At 54.2% G+C, this 19,691-nt stretch overlaps 1 protein-coding gene across 1 annotated transcript in view; it reads right to left on the minus strand.

Annotated features, from left to right (window-relative positions):
• Positions 1-19,691, minus strand: part of LOC122116226 (CUB and sushi domain-containing protein 1) — a 168,923-nt gene that overhangs the window by 43,605 nt on the left and 105,627 nt on the right. The window contains exons 27-28 of the mRNA XM_042689888.1: positions 13,330-13,524; positions 6,785-6,958 (exon numbers count right to left, since the gene is read on the minus strand). Of these exons, the coding sequence (XP_042545822.1) occupies positions 6,785-6,958; positions 13,330-13,524 (369 nt within the window). The remainder of the gene's footprint in view (positions 1-6,784; positions 6,959-13,329; positions 13,525-19,691) is intronic.

Genomic DNA, 19,691 nt, shown 5'->3' on the forward strand with positions numbered 1-19,691 from the left:
TCGATACTGCACTTACCGTAGAATTTGCTTCCTCATGGTTATTATAGTTCAGCTAATGCAAACTTACTTCAAATAAAACCTAATCTAATAAAAAGATAATGTACATTTCAGAGATACCTTGAATGTCATAAAGAGGCCACCAGTGGGAGCGCTGTCAGGCCGTTATGTATTGAAAAATCTGAACAATAGAAGTATTGTCAAAGGAGGACATTTGCAACCCGGGACCAGACTGCAAACGTAACACCTCCTCCAGGTCCTGCGCTCAGTGCTGGGCTTGAGGTAAATTAGCACAGGAGAGGCAAACACCGGCATTAATTAACGGAGGCTGGCACACCAGACATCCCCGAGGGACAGAGGCTGGGGCACACCAGACGTCCCTGAGGGGCACGGAGGTGTCTGGAAGCAGACATGAGGTCAGTCTGCCCAAAGCTGAAGTCTGCAGCCTAGAGAGACATGCCGCACTGCCCAGAATGGATGTGGATTACAGCAAGTCCTTGGTACTTCACAGAGCCTTGGCAGACCCTGCTGAGAGGCAGAGGGAGAGCCCGAGTCAGCATGGGGTAGCTTTGAGACCTGTGTGTACAGCTGTGTGGAACTCCTCTGCATGCTGCCTACATACATTTGCCATCCTCGGTCAGGGGTTCTGGGTAAGACTTCCTGCTATGACCTCTGATCCAGTGGAGACATAGTCACGGAGCGCGTGGTGAAGAGGATCTATCCCTACTCTCCATAGACAAGGCTCTTACTGTCTACAGGGCTCCCCTGATGGCCAACATGCCTGGCATTTCTGCTCAACCAGCAATGTGTCTGTGGCAAGTGTCCCCGTGAACAATGCCAGACACACCAGAGTGCCATGCACAGAACCTGTTGTGCAAGCCGGCGCGCCGTCTCCACAGACAGCATTCCTTCTTACAAACCAGACACTGCGCTCATAGCGGGAGTGTGCTTCTGCAAAAGCCCAGGCCGTGACAGGCAGCGTGGAGTCGGAACCCACACATGCGAGGAGGCTCTGGGGCGGGGCACCGTGGGGACCGCTGACGTCAACACAGAGCATTCACCGTGTGAGCACGCAGCACGGGAGGCATGGAGGGATTTGGGGTGAAAAGATATTGTAACGGGGTAGGTATTAGGACTATGATAAAGAGGTATAACTGGGTGGGTACTAGAACTGCTTTTACTAGAGGTAGGAAGGTTCTGTAACTAGGTGGGAACTGGGTTCTAAGTACTTAGGTTTGAGTAATTGTAGTTGGGTTGGTACTGGAAGAAGTGAGGTACGTGTAGTAGTAAGGCACAGGAGGCGTGAGACCGCGGTGAGCACAGAAATGACAAAGGACCACCCCCTGCGAAGGCCGAGAGAAGGGAAGGATCTGACAAGGGCTCAGCATCACTAGAGAGGGGAAGGATCTGACAAGGGCTCAGCACCAGTAGAGAGGGGAAGGATCTGACAAGGGCTCAGCACCAGTAGAGAGGGGAAGGATCTGACAAGGGCTCAGCACCAGTAGAGAGGGGAAGGATCTGACAAGGGCTCAGCACCACGAGAGAGGGGAAGGATCTGACAAGGGCTCAGCACCAGTAGAGAGGGGAAGGATCTGACAAGGGCTCAGCACCACGAGAGAGGGGAAGGATCTGACAAGGGCTCAGCACCAGGAGAGAGGGGAAGGATCTGACAAGGGCTCAGCACCACTAGAGAAGGGAAGGATCTGACAAGGGCTCAGCACCAGTAGAGAGGGGAAGGATCTGACAAGGGCTCAGCACCACGAGAGAGGGGAAGGATCTGACAAGGGCTCAGCACCAGTAGAGAGGGGAAGGATCTGACAAGGGCTCAGCACCACTAGAGAAGGGAAGGATCTGACAAGGGCTCAGCACCACGAGAGAGGGGAAGGATCTGACAAGGGCTCAGCACCACTAGAGAGGGGAAGGATCTGACAAGGGCTCAGCACCAGGAGAGAGGGGAAGGATCTGACAAGGGCTCAGCACCACTAGAGAGGGGAAGGATCTGACAAGGGCTCAGCACCAGTAGAGAGGGGAAGGATCTGACAAGGGCTCAGCACCAGTAGAGAGGGGAAGGATCTGACAAGGGCTCAGCACCACGAGAGAGGGGAAGGATCTGACAAGGGCTCAGCACCAGTAGAGAGGGGAAGGATCTGACAAGGGCTCAGCACCAGGAGAGAGGGGAAGGATCTGACAAGGGCTCAGCACCACTAGAGAGGGGAAGGATCTGACAAGGGCTCAGCACCAGTAGAGAGGGGAAGGATCTGACAAGGGCTCAGCACCACGAGAGAGGGGAAGGATCTGACAAGGGCTCAGCACCAGTAGAGAGGGGAAGGATCTGACAAGGGCTCAGCACCAGGAGAGAGGGGAAGGATCTGACAAGGGCTCAGCACCACTAGAGAGGGGAAGGATCTGACAAGGGCTCAGCACCAGTAGAGAGGGGAAGGATCTGACAAGGGCTCAGCACCACTAGAGAGGGGAAGGATCTGACAAGGGCTCAGCATCACTAGAGAGGGGAAGGATCTGACAAGGGCTCAGCACCACTAGAGAGGGGAAGGATCTGACAAGGGCTCAGCACCAGTAGAGAGGGGAAGGATCTGACAAGGGCTCAGCACCACTAGAGAAGGGAAGGATCTGACAAGGGCTCAGCACCAGGAGAGAGGGGAAGGATCTGACAAGGGCTCAGCGTCACTAGAGAGGGGAAGGATCTGACAAGGGCTCAGCACCACTAGAGAGGGGAAGGATCTGACAAGGGCTCAGCACCAGTAGAGAGGGGAAGGATCTGACAAGGGCTCAGCACCAGTAGAGAGGGGAAGGATCTGACAAGGGCTCAGCACCACTACAGAGGGGAAGGATCTGACAAGGGCTCAGCACCACTAGAGAAGGGAAGGATCTGACAAGGGCTCAGCACCAGTAGAGAGGGGAAGGATCTGACAAGGGCTCAGCACCACTAGAGAGGGGAAGGATCTGACAAGGGCTCAGCACCAGTAGAGAGGGGAAGGATCTGACAAGGGCTCAGCACCAGTAGAGAGGGGAAGGATCTGACAAGGGCTCAGCACCACGAGAGAGGGGAAGGATCTGACAAGGGCTCAGCACCAGTAGAGAGGGGAAGGATCTGACAAGGGCTCAGCACCACTAGAGAAGGGAAGGATCTGACAAGGGCTCAGCATCACGAGAGAGGGGAAGGATCTGACAAGGGCTCAGCACCAGTAGAGAGGGGAAGGATCTGACAAGGGCTCAGCACCACGAGAGAGGGGAAGGATCTGACAAGGGCTCAGCACCAGTAGAGAGGGGAAGGATCTGACAAGGGCTCAGCACCACTAGAGAAGGGAAGGATCTGACAAGGGCTCAGCACCAGTAGAGAGGGGAAGGATCTGACAAGGGCTCAGCACCACGAGAGAGGGGAAGGATCTGACAAGGGCTCAGCACCACGAGAGAGGGGAAGGATCTGACAAGGGCTCAGCACCACGAGAGAGGGGAAGGATCTGACAAGGGCTCAGCACCACGAGAGAGGGGAAGGATCTGACAAGGGCTCAGCACCACGAGAGAGGGGAAGGATCTGACAAGGGCTCAGCACCACGAGAGAGGGGAAGGATCTGACAAGGGCTCAGCACCACTAGAGAGGGGAAGGATCTGACAAGGGCTCAGCACCAGTAGAGAGGGGAAGGATCTGACAAGGGCTCAGCACCACGAGAGAGGGGAAGGATCTGACAAGGGCTCAGCACCACGAGAGAGGGGAAGGATCTGACAAGGGCTCAGCACCAGTAGAGAGGGGAAGGATCTGACAAGGGCTCAGCACCAGGAGAGAGGGGAAGGATCTGACAAGGGCTCAGCACCACTAGAGAGGGGAAGGATCTGACAAGGGCTCAGCACCAGTAGAGAGGGGAAGGATCTGACAAGGGCTCAGCACCACGAGAGAGGGGAAGGATCTGACAAGGGCTCAGCACCACGAGAGAGGGGAAGGATCTGACAAGGGCTCAGCACCAGTAGAGAGGGGAAGGATCTGACAAGGGCTCAGCACCAGGAGAGAGGGTAAGGATCTGACAAGGGCTCAGCACCACTAGAGAGGGGAAGGATCTGACAAGGGCTCAGCACCAGTAGAGAGGGGAAGGATCTGACAAGGGCTCAGCACCACTAGAGAGGGGAAGGATCTGACAAGGGCTCAGCACCACTAGAGAGGGGAAGGATCTGACAAGGGCTCAGCACCAGTAGAGAGGGGAAGGATCTGACAAGGGCTCAGCACCACTAGAGAAGGGAAGGATCTGACAAGGGCTCAGCACCAGGAGAGAGGGGAAGGATCTGACAAGGGCTCAGCATCACTAGAGAGGGGAAGGATCTGACAAGGGCTCAGCACCACTAGAGAGGGGAAGGATCTGACAAGGGCTCAGCACCAGTAGAGAGGGGAAGGATCTGACAAGGGCTCAGCACCACTAGAGAAGGGAAGGATCTGACAAGGGCTCAGCACCAGGAGAGAGGGGAAGGATCTGACAAGGGCTCAGCACCACGAGAGAGGGGAAGGATCTGACAAGGGCTCAGCATCACTAGAGAGGGGAAGGATCTGACAAGGGCTCAGCACCACTAGAGAGGGGAAGGATCTGACAAGGGCTCAGCACCAGTAGAGAGGGGAAGGATCTGACAAGGGCTCAGCACCACTAGAGAAGGGAAGGATCTGACAAGGGCTCAGCACCAGGAGAGAGGGGAAGGATCTGACAAGGGCTCAGCGTCACTAGAGAGGGGAAGGATCTGACAAGGGCTCAGCACCACTAGAGAGGGGAAGGATCTGACAAGGGCTCAGCACCAGTAGAGAGGGGAAGGATCTGACAAGGGCTCAGCACCAGTAGAGAGGGGAAGGATCTGACAAGGGCTCAGCACCACTACAGAGGGGAAGGATCTGACAAGGGCTCAGCACCACTAGAGAAGGGAAGGATCTGACAAGGGCTCAGCACCAGTAGAGAGGGGAAGGATCTGACAAGGGCTCAGCACCACTAGAGAGGGGAAGGATCTGACAAGGGCTCAGCACCACTAGAGAGGGGAAGGATCTGACAAGGGCTCAGCACCACGAGAGAGGGGAAGGATCTGACAAGGGCTCAGCACCAGTAGAGAGGGGAAGGATCTGACAAGGGCTCAGCATCACTAGAGAGGGGAAGGATCTGACAAGGGCTCAGCACCAGTAGAGAGGGGAAGGGTCTGACAAGGGCTCAGCACCAGTAGAGAGGGGAACGGTCTGACAAGGGCTCAGCACCACGAGAGAGGGGAAGGATCTGACAAGGGCTCAGCACCAGTAGAGAGGGGAAGGATCTGACAAGGGCTCAGCACCAGTAGAGAGGGGAAGGATCTGACAAGGGCTCAGCATCACTAGAGAGGGGAAGGATCTGACAAGGGCTCAGCATCACTAGAGAAGGGAAGGATCTGACAAGGGCTCAGCACCACGAGAGAGGGGAAGGATCTGACAAGGGTTCAGCACCACTAGAGAGGGGAAGGATCTGACAAGGGCTCAGCACCACTAGAGAGGGGAAGGATCTGACAAGGGCTCAGCACCACGAGAGAGGGGAAGGATCTGACAAGGGCTCAGCACCACGAGAGAGGGGAAGGATCTGACAAGGGCTCAGCACCACGAGAGAGGGGAAGGATCTGACAAGGGCTCAGCATCACTAGAGAGGGGAAGGATCTGACAAGGGCTCAGCACCACGAGAGAGGGGAAGGCGTCTGACAAGGGCTCAGCACCAGTAGAGAGGGGAAGGATCTGACAAGGGCTCAGCACCAGTAGAGAGGGGAAGGATCTGACAAGGGCTCAGCACCAGTAGAGAGGGGAAGGATCTGACAAGGGCTCAGCATCACGAGAGAGGGGAAGGATCTGACAAGGGCTCAGCACCAGTAGAGAGGGGAAGGATCTGACAAGGGCTCAGCACCACGAGAGAGGGGAAGGATCTGACAAGGGCTCAGCATCACTGCGCTGCCAACTGCGTTTTCAACAACGTTCACACGTTTGTTCCACATAAACATCATCGTCCCTTTTTTCAGTCATTACACTGTAAAAAGCATTTCATTCTTGGGGGAAAAATAAGAAAACCAAGGAGTGACAGCTCTTTCCCAGTATAACAATTCACTCTTTTGTCGGTCGTGGGGCTTGAACTCAGGGCCTGGGTGCTGTCCCTGCGCTCTTCAGCTCAAGGGAAGCACTCTACCACTTGAGCCACAGTGCCACTTCTGGTTTTCTAGTGGTTTATTGGAGGTAAAAGTCTCACGGCCTTTCCTGCCCGGGCTGGTTTTGAACTGTGATCCTCAGATCTCAGCCTCCTAAGTAGCTAGGATGACAGGCGTGAGCCACCGGCGTGGGCTTTAACAATTCACTCTTTATGGTCCTATTCAGGGGTCTGAGCTTGTCCAGCTTGCTCGCTCCCTGGCCTGGCTGCTTCATGGGAGGCGGAGTCCTGCCTACCCTCTGCCCGGGCTGGCTTCCACGCTCGCCTCAGCCTTTGGGATGACAGCTAGGAGTCGCCAGCACCAGCCCACTCCAGTTTCTGCATATAATTTGTGTATTTGTAAAAAGATAGAACGTATAAGTTCTGAAATTCATGCATGTGCTTTCCAGAAGCACAAAGCCTTTGAAGATGGCCTTTGAGTGTGTTCTTTGCCCTCTTTAGGACAGTCCCTAGGTCACCCTGTCTGGCCAGCTCACATCGCATGGACTGAGCCTAACGGCACTCTGGAAGCAGGGACAAGTCTGGGCCGGCATTTGGGGACCCGTTTCAAGGCGTCTTGAGTGGAGCAGTACAGGGCCGGAAGGACTTACCCAGGCACCGCGTCTCGGGTCCGCTCCACAGGCCGTTTGCCAGACACTCCCTGGCATGGGAGCCCACGAGTGTGTAGCCCGTGTTGCAGGTGAAGATGGCCGTGGCTCCGTACATGGTCAGCGTCCCGATCTTGTTACCGTTGGGAGGGGAGGACAGGCTTCCACAGGAGATAACTAGAGGAGAGAGGAGGAGCGTGATCTCAGGCCCAGACATCCTCACTGCTCAGAATAAACCACGCATCCCGAGGGCGGCGTCACCAGGATTGAGGGGCGGGGGGCACCAGTGCCTCCAAGCTCAGCGTGCTTTCTACGGCCCCTTGACACGAGACCCTGGAGAGGAGGGCTGGAAATACAGCAACTCCCCCAATATTTAGATCCCTGAAATCACCCATTGTTTGTTTTTTGCTCATCCTTCAACATGTACCATTTATGAATGTGTTCACTGACAGCGAGCATATCTACTATCCTCGCCAGTACACGCCTGGAGTGCATGCTCAGACCCACGTGGGCCAGTCAGGATGAGTGTGGATGGTCTGCACCGACGTCGCTGGGCAGTGTCCAGGCCGTCCGAGCCCCACGGCAGAACTGAGTCTGTCATCCTTGCTGTTGCTTATAAAATCGGTTAGATCCTGACCAGGACATGCGGTACTTTCCAGAAGCTAGCAAGCACATGTATGAGCTACATCTTTTGAGTTGTAGGAAGGGTGAGCAGGGGTCCTAGCGTGCCTCCAAGCCTGAGCACTGCCACTGCCTAAGCACTCGGGCACAGGAGAGAAGTCAGTCACCGTATCAGAGACACAGGACACAGCAGAGACACAGGACGCACCAGAGAAACAGGATGCTCCAGAGACAGGACACACCAGAGACACAGGATGCACCAGAGACACAGGACACACCAGAGACACAGGACGCACCAGAGACACAGGACACAGCATAGACACAGGACACAGCATAGACACAGGACACACCAGAGACACAGGACGCACCAGAGACACAGGATACACCAGAGACACAGGACACAGCATAGACACAGGACGCACCAGAGACACAGGACACAGCATAGACACAGGACACACCAGAGACACAGGACACACCAGAGACACAGGATGCACCAGAGACACAGGATACACCAGACACAGGACACACCAGAGACACAGGACGCACCAGAGACACAGGACACACCAGAGACACAGGACACAGCATAGACACAGGACACAGCATAGACACAGGACACACCAGAGACACAGGACGCACCAGAGACACAGGATACACCAGAGACACAGGACACAGCATAGACACAGGATACACCAGAGACACGGGATGCACCAGAGACACAGGACGCACCAGAGACACAGGATGCACCAGAGACACAGGATGCACCAGACACAGGATACACCAGAGACACGGGACGCACCAGAGACACGGGATGCACCAGAGACACAGGATACACCAGAGACACGGGACGCACCAGAGACACAGTACGCACCAGAGACACAGGATGCACCAGACACAGGACACACCAGAGACAGGACACACACACAACTCTGTACTGCAGATGTATGACCACTGGTGCACAAAACCACAAAACCAGAGGGGTTGCGTGGACTCCCACAGTGTCAGGCCCCGGGCTTCTAGAGGGTCCTGTGTGATTTAAGTAGTAAAAACAGAAGTCTTAGAAAGCAAGGCAAAGGGCAGCATGCAGACCTCCGAGTGAGCTCTAATGAGGAGAGGCTGAAGCCAAGCGGGCAAGCAGTGTCCACATCAACAGTCACCGGCTGGCAGCAGGAAAACCCCGCACCATGGCCCTCACGCCACAGCCGGGCCACAGGTCACCCACGTCCACAGGTCCGGAGGTGAACGTGACAGTCCCTGGGCCCCGCTAGGGTGGGTGATGACACGCAGCACTCAAGACTGTGCGGCTGTCTCAGAAAGGACAGAGACACGTTCATCCCGCCAAAGCCACACGTGTCGGGAACCACTCCGGCAATGGAATCAGCGGTGAAGACCCGCGGGGCGATTCCTACGGTATCTGTGCCGGCACCACGGGCATCAGCCCTTCAGATGCCGCCTCAGTTCACGTGTGCGGCCAGCTGCTCTGCGAGGCGGACCAGCAGGGTCGTGCGACAGAAACTGGGAACGCAGTCCTGGTGCTGGGCCCCGCGTCACCGTGGGCCGCGCGGGCAGTGTGTGTGCTGCACGGCACGTCGTGAAGTCAAGGAGGACTTAACATTGCTACAACTTGGTTTTAACTGGTCCAAAGCCTTCTTCCCAACACACTATTACTTCTACCTTGAGCTATGAGATTTAACAGATAGCCATTTAATTAATGGGACCATGTTTTGAAACTGTGATGTTACAGCGATCTGTGGAATGGCAGGTGACTGTCCCCCCGGGAAAGGTGTGGGAGAAACAGCGAGGAAACAGCATCCCGGAACTGGCACAGAAGCGCAGTCTCCCGCTGATGGCACCCATCGGGCTGTGTTTCTCACTCCCGTAGGGTCAGCCTTCTTGGCAGAGCATTGCTGGGACTCGTAGACAAGAGCAGCTGCTCTCTGCTGATAAAGACCCAGCGACCAGGTCCTGCCCCAGCTCCCAAGGCCATGGCTAGTCAACAGGGCCATGCTTGCCCAGTGAAGGGCCGGGGATCAGATGGAGAGCAGGCTCAGCGTTCATGCTTGGTGTGCCCCAGGACAGGAGCGCACACCGAACGCTGTACACAGCCGACAGCCACATGCAAGTGCTTACAGTCACTGCACAGACCCCGCACGCTCTGCAGAGCCTACAGGCACGCTCTACGGGGAAAACACACTCGTGTGTATTTTCTTGATGCTAATGATTTATGGATTTTATGATTTTTTTGTTTGTAGGTAACAGAAAATAATGTAAATACAGCGTAAGTTTCTAACACGTATTTTCACTTTACTCCTTGAAGGGTAAAGATTTAAAGGTAGTGTGTCCCAACACTATATCCGCTGTGCTTTTCCTGATATTTTCAACAGAAGATGCGGTGATACTCAAGTATAGATATCTGCTCTATAAAGGGGGGAGGCTCTGATCCCTGGATGCAGCCACAGCCCCACACAGCCCCTGCGTTCCAGTCCGTGCAAGGCCAGCGTTAGAAAGAGGGCTCTGGGACTGCAGCACCCTGGGTGAGCCTCTCCCGGGCAGCGGCATCTCACGATGAAACTGGCTTCAAGAATCAGGAGAGCTGGAATCTCTTCTTATTTGTCATATAGTCTTGAAAATATAAGCGGTAAACAACTTTACACTCGTGATCAAAAAGGTGGTTCCTGCAGGGTAAGGTTTCTTCTGGCAGTCGACGAGCTGACGGCAATTCCATCACTCAGAGCATCTATTTTCGTGAACAGCACTGAATATCCTTTCATGTAAAGGACAAGAACCCAGGAAGCCTCCATCTATATGTCTGAATCCTCTGGAAACCTGATGCTGCATGAGCATAAAACTGTAGGGTCCATGCCGTGGGCCCTGGGCACGGGGAGCACTAGGAACCAGCCAAGACCCTGGGGAATACGAGGGTGGAGAGGCCCAGCCTGCAGGGTGTCCCTGGAAACCTTCCTTCTGAAAGCTAATCTGCTTTAGCCCCTGCTTCTGGCTTGAAGGAGGCAGGGGAGCCTGACATAGTCCCCCAAATACCACCTTCCCTGGAACAGGCTATGTGCAGGAGACAACTCCCAGAAACCTCTCGGGACACGGAAGGCTTCCCTTGGCAGGCACCAGGGGCCAGCGCCCCCTCCCCCCAGCACCCCCGGGTTCCCATGGGGAGTTTCTAGTTTGTGCCTAATTAACATTTGTTCTTTGAGAGCTGCAAGTTCTCTCCAAATGCTAAGCATCTTCCTTTGCCTCCCTTGGTTTGGATTTGAGTTCCTTCTCATTGAGTTGAGTATTATACACACGTTACTGTGTTTCAACTACCTGTGAATATGCATGATCGTTTCCTGAAAACCATCACCGTCAGTTCGGCCTTGCACAGTCAGTGTGGTTTACTTTTTTTTCATTCTCATTTGTTATGAGATGGACTCAAAGCCTTCATTGTCCCTTGGTGAGAGAAAATCCAAGCATACACCGCACAATGGCTGTGAAACACGTACGATCCTCAGCATAAACGGAGCTCCCCAACCTCATGCGTTTCTATGTGGATCTTATAACACAGCAGGTTCTTATTTGTCTTGGAGTTGACGGGAGCTGTTTGAGGGTCCCGACAGGAAATGGTCACTGACCATGAAAGCACATCACCAGCGTCCCACACAGTGCCGACGGTTCAGGCCACAGCAGCACAGGCTTATCACAGAGACGTGCAGACATGCCACCTGGCTCCACCTTCATCTACAGGACTGCAAGGGGGCACCTTGGTGGAGGCACCCATGGGCACCAGTGCCTTAGAAGCGCGTCACCGGGGAGGGCCTGTGTCACCCAGGGAAGGCTGTGTCACCGGGGAAGGCCTGTGTCACCCGGGAGGGTGGGGAGGACCTCTGTCACCGGGGAGGGCCTGTGTCACCCGGGAGGGTGGGGAGGACCTCTGTCACCGGGGAGGGCCTGCGTCACCCAGGGAAGGCTGTGTCACCGGGGAAGGCCTGTGTCACCGGGGAAGGCCTGTGTCACCCGGGAGGGTGGGGAGGACCTCTGTCACCGGGGAGGGCCTGTGTCACCCGGGAGGGTGGGGAGGACCTCTGTCACCGGGGAGGGCCTGTGTCACCCAGGGAAGGCTGTGTCACCGGGGAAGGCCTGTGTCACCCAGGGAAGGCTGTGTCACTGGGGAAGGCCTGTGTCACCGGGGAAGGCCTGTGTCACCGGGGAAGGCCTGTGTCACCGGGGAGGGTGGGGAGGACCTCTGTCACCGGGGAAGGCCTGCATCACCCAGGGAAGGCTGTGTCACCGGGGAAGGCCTGCGTCACCCAGGGAAGGCTGTGTCACCGGGGAAGGCCTGTGTCACCCAGGGAAGGCTGTGTCACTGGGGAAGGCCTGTGTCACCGGGGAAGGCCTGTGTCACCGGGGAAGGCCTGTGTCACCGGGGAGGGTGGGGAGGACCTCTGTCACCGGGGAAGGCCTGCGTCACCCAGGGAAGGCTGTGTCACCGGGGAAGGCCTGTGTCACCCAGGGAAGGCTGTGTCACCGGGGAAGGCCTGTGTCACCGGGGAAGGCCTGTGTCACCTGGGAGGGTGGGGAGGATCTGTGTCACCAGGGAGGGCCTGTGTCACCGGGGAAGGCCTGCATCACCCAGGGAGGGTGGGGAGGATCTGTGTCACCAGGGAAGGCCTGTGTCACCGGGGAAGGCCTGTGTCACCGGGGAAGGCCTGTGTCACCCGGGAAGGCCTGCATCACCCAGGGAGGGCTGTGTCACCCGGGAAGACCTGTGTCACCAGGGAAGGCCTGTGTCACCGGGGAAGGCCTGTGTCACCCGGGAGGGTGGGGAGGATCTGTGTCACCGGGGAGGGCCTGTGTCACTGGGGAGGGCCTGTGTCACCCGGGAGGGTGGGGAGGATCTGTGTCACCAGGGAAGGCCTGTGTCACCGGGGAAGGCCTGTGTCACCGGGGAAGGCCTGTGTCACCCGGGAAGACCTGCGTCACTGGAGAATGCCTGTGTCACCCAGGAAGGCCTGTGTCACCCGGGAGAGTGGGGAGGACCTGTGTCACCAGGGAGGGCCTGCGTCACCGGGGAAGGCCTGTGTCATCGGGGAAGGCCTGTGTCACCAGGGAGGGCCTGTGTCACCCGGGAAGGCCTGTGTCATCGGGGAAGGCCTGTGTCACTGGGGAGGGCCTGTGTCACCCGGGAGGGCCTGCGTCACTGGGGAAGGCCTGTGTCACCCAGGGAGGGCCTGTGTCACCCGGGGAGGGCCTGCGTCACTGGGGAAGGCCTGCATCACCCAGGAGGGCCTGCGTCACCCGGGAAGGCCTGCGTCACCCAGGAGGGCCTGCGTCACCAGGGAGGGCCTGTGTCACCGGGGAAGGCTGTGTCACCCGGGGAGGGCCTGTGTCACCCGGGGAGGGCCTGCGTCACCCGGGAAGGCCTGTGTCACCCGGGGAAGGCCTGCATCACCCGGGGAGGGCCTGCGTCACCCGGGGGGGCCTGTGTCACTGGGGATGGCCTGCGTCACTGGGGAGGGCCTGTGTAACCGGGGATGTGTCACCGGGGAAGGCCTGTGTCATCGGGGAAGGCCTGTGTCACCAGGGAGGGCCTGTGTCACCCGGGAAGGCCTGTGTCATCGGGGAAGGCCTGCGTCACCAGGGAGGGCCTGCGTCACTGGGGAAGGCCTGCGTCACCGGGGAAGGCGTGCATCACTGGGGAGGGCCTGTGTCACTGTGGAAGGCCTGTATCACTGGGAGGGCCTGCGTCACCGGGGAAGGACTGTATCACTGGAGAGGGCCTGTGTCACTGTGGAAGGCCTGTATCACCGGGGAGGGCCTGTGTAACCCGGGAGGGCCTGTGTCACCCAGGAAGGCCTGTGTCACCGGGGAGGGCCTGTGTAACCCGGGAGGGCCTGCGTCACTGGGGAAGGCCTGCATCACTGGAGAAGGACGTCACTCACCTTTACACCTGGGTCTCTCTTGTCCGGTGCTCCACGTACCATTTGCTTGACACTGGAGGAGCCTGCGGCCTTCTAAGAAGTAGCCAGGGCTGCAGCTCAGTAGGACCTGGGCCCCGTACTCATTCATTGACCCCGACACCAGCCTCCAGAGGACGTGGTCTGACAGCTGGGCCTCGATGCTGGGGCAGGGCACCGCTGCAAGAGAAGCAGGTCACAGTGAGGCCCCTCGGCTGAAGCCTCCGTCATCAGGGCCCGAGACAGACGCCAGTCCCTACTTATAATCAAAATCAAATACCCAGTGTCTTCCTGCCGTCCCACTGATGGTGAGGCAGGGGCGGAGAGGTCAGATGGCACATGAGAGCCGAACCCTGACCCAGAGGCCGGCGGGGCTGGCGCCACCAACCAGGCTCTGCACCGGGAATGGCACAGATGCATGCACGGATTTTCTGCATAAACCTCTATCAGCACCCAGCGGGGCCCAGTCCCCGAACCCCAGCGCGGACACTAACGGCTAAAAGTCAGTTGGCCTGTTCCTTTCTTTCTGTGGTGCGTGTGCACATGCACAGACACACACACACAGGGCAGCCATTTGTTTTTGGATTTACAGACATGCAACTCAGGTGGGGAAGAGTCAGTCATGCGCCGGAGCGGACATCTCTCTAGCCTCCTGGGGAAAGGCTGGAGCAGCTGTGCGCGAGGCCTCCGGTGACAGGCACAGGATGCTCAGAGGCGCGGAGCGGCACAGGTACCGGCAGCACAGGGCGCCACTGCCGGTGCCGGGGACTGAAAGGGAGGTGAACACTTGTGCCTATGTGGCTGATTTCACTGGAGTTTCACAGTCAGAGGCAGAGCCCTTCATTCACCTGCAGCTTCCTCCCTGACATCCACCCCATCTATGAGCTTGGGGCTGGCGAGGCTGGCTGGTGGCCTTCGTGAGTCTGGGGAATCAGCCTGGCAGGGTCTTCAGAGTGGAACAGAGACAGTTTACACTTAAGTCCCACGGGAGTTCGTTACAAGTGAGTCAGACATGTCCAAAATGCTGCTAATATCTCACCCAGAAAATTACCAGGACTCTGCAGATACACTAAAATGTAACCCTTTTGGTATTATGAATAGTAAAACCAACAACAAAGTAAGATATGTGAACAAAGCTTGTTAAAGTTGGGTACAGCTGCTCATGCCTGTAATACCAACTATGTGGGAGGGGCAGATCAGAAGGATCTCAGCTAAAGCCAACCTAAGAACAACGCTAGTGAGACTTCATCCCAACAGAAAAGCCACGTGTGGGGGCACCCTTCTGCCATCCAAGATGCACGGACAGAGGAAAGAGTAACAGCCCAGGTGCTCCAGGCAAAGGCATGAGAGCTCATCTGACAAATAACTATTCTTAGGTGGCCTGGCTCAGGTGACAGGGTGCCGAGTTCAAATCCCACCACTCAAAGCAGGGAGAGGAGGGTAATCCTTAATCTGATTTCCTTTTTGTGTTTGAGATGCACCCATTGCTCTAGGTTTATATGGACAGAGAGATGTTTTCCTAATAAAACTCTAAAGCCCCTAGGTCCAGCTCTCAAACTGGACCCTTCAACAACATCCACACCAAGGAGTCTGTGGAAGACAAAAGACACCATTTCCCTGGGCTGTGAGTGCGTCCATGGCAACGAGGTCACTGGACTTGATTTGAGAAGCACTGCTTTTGAAAAGCTTGCTGTGAGCGACTCCAATGTATTCAGGCTCATTCATCCAGGAACAACCCAGAAAGGGATCCGCACCATGCGGACCTTAAGGATGCACCCACGAAGCCCTGCCCTAAGTTACAGGCCCTCCTCGCGGATCGTCCCCAACTGTCCAATCAGCCCCGGTGAAGGGAACAACTGTCTTTTTTACGGGAGGCTTTTTTGTTGTTGTTGCCTCTTACACACTCAAGGTGGTAGGTGTGTCTCATGATGAATTCGATCTGCACAGTTACGATTAGATGCCATCAGCGTGAGTACTGCAGTGAGTCTCCTAGCACCGATGTTCAGGGGGCCCTGGGTGACTGGGCTGACCGGACGATGCAGGGACGCTGGGCCACGCTCCAAGCACCCCAGAGGACAGGAAGAGCGCGGGGCGCGGGGGGCAAGGCCTGTGGGGTCCTCCGTGGGAGCCATCGGAGCCCTGGACCGGGCCGTGCTTCCAGAGGGCCTCCCAGGGCTCCCTGCACGAGCGAGCTGGAGAGCCACCTTGAGAGGGGCCTGGGTTCTGCTCTCAGCCGCGTGGGGGGCTTTCCCCAGGAATTACGGAAATGACCGGATGCTAATCCGGAGCACCCCGTGGCTGTGGCTCCGGGGCCACGCAGCCCTCTCCCTCCCTCTCCGCAGTGAGAGGCAGGGGAGACCTTGCAGGCAGGCGGGAAGAGGGACACGGGTGACTGCCGTTACCTGACACGGATGACAACCTATTCCCATGGCTGTAGAGTTGCCCGTATCACATTCTCCATCCAGGGCCCCAGGCCCCCAGTCTCTGAAAATGTGAATGCAGACAAAATCTCTCATCAAAAGCCAACTTTCAGCAGGTGCTGTAGCTCACACCTGTGATCACAGGAGCTTAGGAATCTGGGACTGGAGCATCACAAGTCAAAGCCAGACCAATAGAAAAATCTGTCAGACTCCATCTCCTATTAATTCACAAAGTAATGGACTGGAGATGTGGTTCCGCTGGTAGAGTGCCAGCCATGAGCAAGAAAGAAGAGTAAGGGTACAAGGCCCCGAGTTCAAACCCTGGTATCAACGCACACACGTGCACTTGCATGCATGCACACACGCGCGCACACACACACACACACACACACACACACACACACACATCAATTTAATTTTCAGGATCTGGGCATATACAGAGAATTTTTAGGATATCACATGGATTTCAACTGTTGAGAGAAAAGGAAAATGAAGTTGTTGATTGCAAATCAATACTTTAAATAAAAATAACTCATGATGACAAGCAGAGAACTGGAGTCAATCAGAGAAGATCCTTGAATTTTATGTAAGTCATCTGTTAAGAAGACTCACCTTTATGTAAAAACATTCTGAGACTTCTTGAAACATTTTGAAACATGCCAACATTTTTACAGACGTTTTAGTGTCACAACCTTTTTGTTTCTGTATCTGACTAGAATTGTCAATAGTAAACGAATCATGAATACCTCTGCACAGAAAATGGTCAGGTTATGCCAGTGTGCACGTGTGCATGGTCACATGCCCAGGTGCCCTCTGAAACTCAGCATTAAAGTGTCAAAAGTGAAGCCTGCAGGAATTGGAAAGATACTGACAAAGCTGAATCGTGCAAAATCGTTAACAGGCAAATCTTCTGAAGTTAATAAAATAGAAATGCAAAGGGCTCAAGCACACAGTTCAGAAAATTTTCAAAAAAAACACCATCTTTTTTTTTTCTTTTTTGGTCCGGTCGTGGGGCCTGAACTCTGGGCCTGGGCGCTGTCCCTCAGCTCTTTAGCTCAAGGCTAGCGCTCTACCACTTGAGCCACAGCGCCACTTCAGGCTTTTTCCTTTTTGCTTATGTGGTGCTGAGGAATCGAACCCAGGGCCTCAGACATGCAAGGCAAGTGCTTTACCACTGAGCCACCTTCCCAGCCCCCGACACCATCATTTTTAAAGTTAAATATTATAAACTGTGCGCTGAAGATACAGTTGGCGATACACTGCTTTCTTATTTTCTTTTTAGCATACTCTATTGTTGTATTCTAGTGAGTTCCCTGGTACTTACAAGTATATGCCAGTACATACTGGTGCAAAAAAATAAATTCTACTTCCATGCCTTGCTTTTTTGTAAAGCCCCCAAATATAGAGAGTCCGGTGTGATATCTATCTTTTGAATGTGCCAAATTGGTAACACACACCTTGAATCTTTGTTTTTAATCATATTTAATCTAAGAGGTGTGGTTTCATGCACAATACTGTATGTATCACTGGGCTACTTTTCCTCTCTTAAAGCATCTATGTGGGTGATGGGTGGGAGGAATTGCTACTCTCGGAGGTACTGGCGCGTGCACACATGCAGTCCGGGGTGAAAGCCCCCTCCATCCTGGCTGTACCACGGACAGCAGCAATCTTTGGAATCTAGCCACGTCTTTGGGTCTCTAGATCCCTCGGTAGCCGGTTGTAAGGATTCGAAGGGTTCATGGCCCATATAATCTTAAAGAGTGTCTGGCGTGGTGAAAATTCAACAATGCCACACATACGGCTGTTCTCATAATAGCAGTTTAGTTATTTGCCTAGTGATAAAATAATCTTTATTTGGCTATTAAGAAGAAAGCATATCGTGTGTTCTCCTTTGAAAGTAGGAATACACAAAGGCAACCATAAAGCACTTTTTAAGCTCCAAGCAAGGAGACAAAATATACATTTGTAATTATCCATAATTAAATACTTGTAAATATTCCCAAACATTTTATATGTCCTATCACATACATGTCTGCACAGACACAGAGATGCTTCATATGTCATGCAGTCTGTGTACATATATCCAGATATAAATACATACCTCAGCCTACATGCATCCAGCTGCATGTGCTTGTTTGTTAGTGTTTTCAACCAATAATAGGTTGAAATATTGGAAACTAAAATGGAGTCTTTCTGTCTTGTTCCCTGAAAAACTACCATATTCTAAGTATTTACACATCATTTGCACCGCAAGTGTGAGGCGATATGCTCTGGTGCAGGAGTCAAGATCCACAGGTTCTGTGCATGTTTTATATAAGGAGAAGGCTTCCCCGTGGACATAAGGACCTTGGCACGGACAGGACTCGGTACCCGGGGGCCTGCGCCCCAGGTCCCGAGGGGCCCAGGCAGAGCGTGCACGTGTGGAGAAGTGGCCCGTGACTTTCCTACTTTTGTCTCTCTCTGGGCTATTCACAGGCCCTGGAGAGCCGGTGGTAGATCTTGGCTTGCTTTCCCTCGCTTAGTACTTAATCACACAGAATGTGCCCAGTGACTGGCACAGGGTAGGTCCACAGATTTTTAACAACCAAGGCGCAACTCTGGCTAATAGCCTCACATGAAAGCAGGGTCCTCGCACACTGACGTGACTGCCCGGACTTGGGTTCTTATTAAGTTAGCTGCACGGTTTGCTTCCTCCTAAAGACACAATGCACGGCTATTTGCCAAACTACTACAGCCAGTGCATTAATACCAAGAGCCCTAGCTTACTTCACTTTGGCACTCACAGGAATCTTATCTTCAATGATCCAAAGCCAGTCTTTGTTAACAATTGAAATGAGAAGGGATGAGCCTCAGACATCTGCGTGGAGGTTTGTGCCGGTGCAGGAAGAATGCAAAGTGAAAGAGTTATTTATTACAAGCTTCATTTTTGCAAACCTGATGATGAGAGGAACTAATTGTATTTTCCATTTTGCCATTTATCAAAGCCGAAGCACTCTTCATCTCCCGAGATTAGGTGTCTTGATCGACACTGTGCTGCATCTGTTAACAAACCTTAAAAATTGCTTCATACCAACATTTAAATTAGGAGAAGAGAGAGCCTCCCCCAAACAAAAATTAAAATACATTTTTTCGACCTTTGAGTTGCAAGGAATTTTAAAAAATGTTGACATCTGTCCTTTGTAAAATCTAACAAACGATGTGGGAACAATTGCTGGCAGGTGGAGATTGTGCTTAGAGAGCATTACTTTATTGTAGATGCCACATTTATTTTCTTATGTTACTGAGCTAGTATTAGGCATTGAAACAGGCTTTTAAATACAAATTGACTTTCTGACATTCAACAACCAATTAATTGAATAGATGATCACTTCTTTACATCGGGAAGCAATTTCGTTTTTTAATTTGTATTTTAAAGCAATTATCCTTCTGGATATGTTTCAAAGCAGAGAAAAGTCACAGGTATATAAGTCAGGCTAGCCTCTGGTGCGGGATGGGAGACAGAGTTTAACAGCGTGGAGCTGCCCTCCCTGTGGACGTAACATTTGCCTCCTGGCTCTGGAAGGCCGGTGATGGCTGACTGTTGCAGAGATCTGTGTGAACTCTGTGCTTGGGCCCCGGATCTGCTCCCCGGCCCCCATGACGGGGCTCCACTCCCACACAATGCTTATCAGAAGTTCAGGCCAGGCTGCTGGTTCCGCCACATGCATAAGACGTGAAAATCACGTATCTAGAGAACTCCTAGAGGTAGTTTGCTCACAGATTCTCACTACGTAGCCAGAGCTCCTTCTGCTGACTACCTCGGCCCCCAGCACTGGGGTTACTGGTGTGCTCTACCACCCACACAAACAGGACCTGCTTTTCCACCAGGTCCCCTGAGTCAGATCCTAAGTGTTGTCTTACTATGTCTGAGAGTTACCAAACGACCAC

The sequence above is a fragment of the Dipodomys spectabilis genome, unplaced genomic scaffold (genome assembly GCF_019054845.1).
Source record: "Dipodomys spectabilis isolate Male_0828 unplaced genomic scaffold, ASM1905484v1 ptg000128l, whole genome shotgun sequence".
NCBI classification, from domain to species: domain Eukaryota; kingdom Metazoa; phylum Chordata; class Mammalia; order Rodentia; family Heteromyidae; genus Dipodomys; species Dipodomys spectabilis.